This window comes from Xenopus laevis, chromosome 9_10S, assembly GCF_017654675.1.
Source record: "Xenopus laevis strain J_2021 chromosome 9_10S, Xenopus_laevis_v10.1, whole genome shotgun sequence".
Classification (NCBI taxonomy): domain Eukaryota; kingdom Metazoa; phylum Chordata; class Amphibia; order Anura; family Pipidae; genus Xenopus; species Xenopus laevis.
The window spans coordinates 17,008,614-17,014,384 of NC_054388.1; the positions used below are offsets into that span (position 1 = coordinate 17,008,614).

General features: G+C 42.2%; 1 protein-coding gene across 1 annotated transcript; it reads right to left on the reverse strand.

Moving 5' to 3' along the window:
- Positions 1–2,808: 2,808 nt before the first annotated feature.
- LOC108702664 (E3 ubiquitin-protein ligase TRIM7) lies at positions 2,809–5,428 on the reverse strand. Its single transcript, XM_018238269.2, has one exon. It carries the CDS (start codon positions 5,361–5,363, stop codon positions 3,768–3,770), a length of 1,596 nt encoding a protein of 531 aa, XP_018093758.2. The 5' UTR covers positions 5,364–5,428; the 3' UTR covers positions 2,809–3,767.
- Positions 5,429–5,771: the final 343 nt, after the last annotated feature.

The window sequence follows — 5,771 nt, forward strand, 5'->3', positions numbered from 1 at the left end:
ATCACATTACTCATGGCTACTTACTCTATATATAATTCTATCCATTGGTTCATGTCATGATGTGTGGCAAAAAAGTTATTTCTTCAAAAGTGAAGACTCACTGGTTCACAGGTTCCAGGCAGTGTGGCCATTCATGGAAGATTCCTAGGCTGCCTCTCCCTTAGGGTCATATCCTTATTTATTGTCCTTGTGTTATGGGCTATGTTGGGAGGAGGAATGAACAGATAAGAGATGGAAGAAATTCTAAATGTTATGTTCCCGGTGGCAAGAAATCTTTGGGGTCCTCAAAATACTATGGCCCAGAATATGGTTGTAGGTTAGTAGTTTAAATTTAAGCAGATATTGTGTAGATGTGCAAGACGAGGACAGTAGGGAAGATGGAGACATTAGTACAAGGTGGAAACTCTAGGTGGAGAAGGTTAAGATGGTGACAGTAGGAAAGATGGAGACATTTAATCAAAAGGAAGACAATAAGGCATGATTGCATCAGTAGGACAATTTATAATGGACCCTGGGCAATTGGCATTTATTTGGACCACTCTAAATGCAAGCCTGACACGAGGCAGAACTCTATTATTTAAGCATGATATTAGTCCTTTTTACATTTTGTTTCTCTCATGTGTCATCTATTGTACACTGATACAAAGAAGGCAATTTAGGCAGAATATTTAATTGATTGAATGAAAAAGCTGAAAGCTGTCTTAATATATTATACATTTCCATCTTTTGTGAGAGCAGACAATCTCTAGAAATACGTGGTGCAGTTCCAATTCCAGCCTCTTTAATACAGAAAGGAGAACAGATACAATCAAATCAAGACCAAAAAGTGCCTTATGCCCTGGAGGGTAGCCACAGGATCTAGGAATGGATGATCAAGCTCACGAACAATGAAAGTCTCGTTAAACTGGGTTTATTCTTGAATGGGATTCCCTGCCAAGAGACAGGGGAATGAATGATTCATTGGTGGGAAGGAGAGGAGATTTCACTATGAGCATAGAAAGGGTCTCTTTACTTTAAGGTCAGTCAGGTTATGGGATTCCCTACCAAAAGATGGGGGAATGAGATATTTATTGCTGGGCGAAGGAAATTAGATTTCACCATTTGAATAGAAAGGGTAGGGACAGTTATGGGTTTCCTTAACAAGAGAGGGATTCAGGATTCAGAATGAACTGAAGTCTTTTCAGCAAGAAATGTTCAATAGTAATTAAACCAAGGACCAATCATATTAGGAGGACTCATCCTTGTATCAAACATTAGAAATATGGTACGCAATAGCAATAACCGTACCATTGTTAATCAAAAAGAAAAAATAAGTAAATAATAACGGGAGAGAAAATACTCACAGTTCACCCCAGTCCATGGGTGCAAAAATCTGAAGCAACAAAAAGTTGTTTCTCCGAAAGTAAAGGCCAGAAATTATAATTAAGTTCAAATCATTTATTAGGACATACAGATAACCCTACCCCTACCGGGCACTTACTCAGGGCTCATCCCTGTCGCTTCATGGCAGAGATTTGAGTGCCTTCCTCTGAATTGGTCATAGAGAATTTTGGTAGATGTGAACTTGATGGGTTTGTGTCATTTTATTTTAAGCTCATGCCCCACTAAGACCAAATTAACATATTGTTTTAACTGTTCTCTAGAAAACTGCCCAACACCCCTTTGCCCCCCCCATGCAGCTCTGCCCCCGTTACACTGAAAACCATTAAATTCGATTTATATTTACCAGAAAGCTGTTTACAGTCAGTAGGCAATTGTAAATTGGTTAAAATATTCTGGCAGCATCTCTGAGACATCTTCTAACGAGGCGACACGGTGAACGCTCAGATACATGACATGATTGCATTTCCGTATGTTACACTCATTTTAAATTCCTCTTAGGTATTGTTAGATTGGATTGCCTTGGATGTCTGTGAGATATAACGTGAGACATTTGTACCTCGGCATTTATTAAAAAACTGTCAACAACAGAATAACAAAATTAGCATTCCCTTCCGGCGCCTTTAATATCAACTGTAATTTAGCATTTTGCAAGGAGAGCACAAATTTACATGTGATTTCGGTTTTTCTAAATGCGACCTTTTCTGTGACATCTGGAATTAACATCAGGGGCACGTCTGACTTTATTTCTGGGTCCGGGAAGACTGTGGCTCTTTAGTAAATGAATTAGCCTTCAAGGCTTAAACTTTTCTTATCTTAATCAGTCACCTGATATTGTTGCCAGAGTCCTGCGCAGCTCCCAGCACCCACCCACATCTAACCTTGACATTCAGCACCTTGCCCATGGCAGCAATGGGAGCAAAATTGCAACTGTCTTTCATCTTGTTCTTGCAATAACTCATAATTTTCTATATGATTCATCTTGACTATGTTACTATGTGTGTTACTATGTTACTATGTAGCTCAGTAAAGAGATTAACTCACAAAGTGGGGCTCATTTATCAACACTGGGCAAATTTGCCCTTGGGCAGTTACCTATAGCAACCAATCAGTGATTAGCTTTTTAAAGCCAGCTGCAAGTAGAACCATGAATGCGGCAATTTGATTGGTTGCCATTGGTTATTGCCCATGGGCAAATTTGCCCAGTCTTGATAAATGACCACTATTGTCTGATGCAAAGGTTTACAACACAGAAGTATACAGGCTACATATGTAATAAGAGTAAATAATTCCACCGGCACACAGGTCTTAGTTGCAAGCAGGGACAACCCTTGCTATATTTTATTTGCGTGATGCAACGTTTCGGGGTGATCCCCTTTGTCAAGCATGCTTTGTCTGAAGTTTGTGGGTTTCCGAAGCCTTCTCGGCCGGGCACCGGGCAATATACAATTTGGAGAGCCAGGGTGTGCAAGCTGGTAACTATACTTGTTTCTATTACATTTGTTATAACACATTTACTTTTTAGCACACTGGCTCAAACAAAGTATCCTTCTTGGTCCCAAGCTTCTACAGATACGGGATCAGTTATTTAGGATCGCCATCTCCCATGGATTGCATTTTAATCAAATAATTTAAATTTTAAAACGATTTCTGTTTTCTCTGTAATAATAAAACAGTAGCTTGTACTTGATCTCATCTAAGATATTATTGATCCTTATTAAATGCACAACAATCCTATTAGGTTTAATTAACGTTTTATTATTTTTAGTAGACTTAAGGTATGGACAGGGGTAACTGAGTTGAGTAACTCGCCTCAGATGGCAGTGCCCCACTAGGTGCCAGGGGCAGCAAAAATGGTGCTCCTGGTACTTTAAGAGCCAAATTTCCATTTTTCAAACCGGAAATTCTTCTAGTGCAGAGAGCGCAATTATGCTCTCTGCGCTAGCATCCTAGCCCTCTCCACCGCCCTCATGGACCCCCCCCCCCAGAACAAAAAGGTGAGCACACCGGGGAGGGTTGTGGCAGCAACACCAAGCTGCCTTAGGCGGCTGAGGGGCCAGGATCACCCCTGAGTATGGAGATCTAAATTACAGAAAGACCCCTTATCTGGAAGACTCCAAAAAGGCTTTTTACACTGATTAGCGTTAATTCAAACAGTTCTTGTGGTGATTCCTTGGGTGCTCCGCCTCTGGCATCCCTTATATATTCGATTTATAGTAGCAGTTGGAAACACTCACAAAAGCAGAGTAACTGCAATTAGGCTTTTTATTCCATTACCACACAACATGTTTCGGGCACCTGGCCCTTTCTCAAGTGTGAGGAAGACCTCAGGTACCAAGCTTCCGTGTCTGAATGCCTATGTATGGGTTTGTCTGTTGGACAGAGTCCTAACTGAGAATTTTTACAAAGGAATCAGCCCACCATACCAAGAATGCCGCATGAAGGGGCTCAGTGAAGGAGGCAGTGAAGGTGTGTAAGTGTCTGATTGGCTCACTTAGCTCATAAAAGGACAGACACCCGGCCTCATAGTCCAGTGAGATCCTGATTCTTCTGCAGGAAGGGTAGTGGGGTAATTCTCTTCCTTTACTGTCATGTCTCACTGAATAGCTATTGTTCTCCATACACAAACACCAAGACTTGCTATTATCTCCAATAAAGGATTGTCTCCCACCCCTCTCTATACTGGGGTAGGCCACTCCCATACACCACTCCCCTGATTCACTACCCTCCACTTCCCAGCAATGTTGCCCTGAGGGGAAATTCCTGGTGCTTAACACCTGAGAATAATTCTGAAACCTTTCTGGGGTATTTAAGAGGCACTGCTCTGTATGTGAGTAGGAAGCAGTTTTCCTGTCCCCTGATAAAGATACATGATTCTCAGCAGTGTTTATATCCAGTAACATGTCTGTTGCCTCCTGTCCATAGATCCACCTTTTCTTTATCCCAGTCACAATCCCAGTTAAGCCAGTGAGTAATGTCTCTGAGATCAGTCCTACATCCAGACCTTCTACAGCAGGGACCTTTATATCAGCACTCTCTCTGCCCTCATTATCTGCCCCATCAGCCCCATAAAAAACAGTTCCATCTGATTCCTGTTCCTGTAGGACAGTGAGTGGATCTGCCATGTTGCATAGCTCCTCAATGTGATGGATCTTCTTGGACAACTCATCCTTCTTTATTCCAAGCTGCTGAAATTGATCCCAGAGTTGTTGGGAATGCTCCCCTTTCAGCCTGGAGATGTCATACAGGAGTTGCTTCTCTAGGGCTTCAAGATGTTCCCTGATGCCCTTAAACAGGGCAGTGACTCTCTCTGTCTCACTGACTGCTTTTATTTCCACTTCTCTCCTTCGCTTCTGCAGCCTCTGGGCTCTTCTCTCAGTCTCCTCTATCTCTGGGTTCAGTTTTTCCAGAACATTCCTCAATTTCCCTTTCTTCTTCTCAGAGGCCTCATTCAGCGGCTCCACCCTGTGTCCCTTGTGTTCTCCGGCCAGACAGCAAGAGGTACAGATACAGACACCATCCTCACAGCAGTAATACTTTAGGAGCTCATTGTGTACAGAGCATTTTCTGTTCCCCATGGAAGTGGTGGGTTCAGTTAAGACATGTTCTGCTGACTTGTTGTGCACCTTCACATGGGCATCACACAGAGAAACCTCACACAAGAGACAGGATTTTGCAGCAGGTACAGGAAAATAAATACAGTTGGTGCAGAAGATCCCAGTCCCATCCTGCTCTGGGTGAGAAGAATATAATCGTTCAGCTATGTTACTCAGCCTTAGGTTCCTTTTCAGTTCAGGTTGTCTCCTGTACCTCTGTCTGCATTCAGGGCAGGAAGGATCTTCCTCTATACTCTCCTGCCAATCCCATGCTTTACCAATGCAGACCCAGCAGAAGTTATGGCCACACGGCAGGGATACTGGATCAGTATAAATTTCCTTGCAGATGGAGCAGGTCAGTTCATCTCTTATATCGGCAGCCGCCATTGCTAAGTTATGGCCACACGAAAGGGATACAGGATCAGTATAAATGCTTAGGCAAATGGAGCAGGTTATGTTGTCTCTCAGATCAGCAGCCACCATCACTGAAAGCCGGTACAAGGCATGAAACGTTCTTTCTCTTGGAAACCAGAGGAAACTTGTTTTACCTCATCCCACACGCAGAGTATATTGTGTGTGGCGCTTGGACACTTGACACTATAGTAACCATTGTGTTTTTAACAACCTATGATTTTCTTAGAAATTCATATGGAGCTTTCGGTTTGATGCCTGTAAAATGTCACTATGTTTGAAAATATACATGACTACTATAAACTGTATCATAATCATCATTAATGCAATTAGCTTCCTGTATGAAACAGTTACCCTATAAATATAGCATTCTGCAAAAAGAAA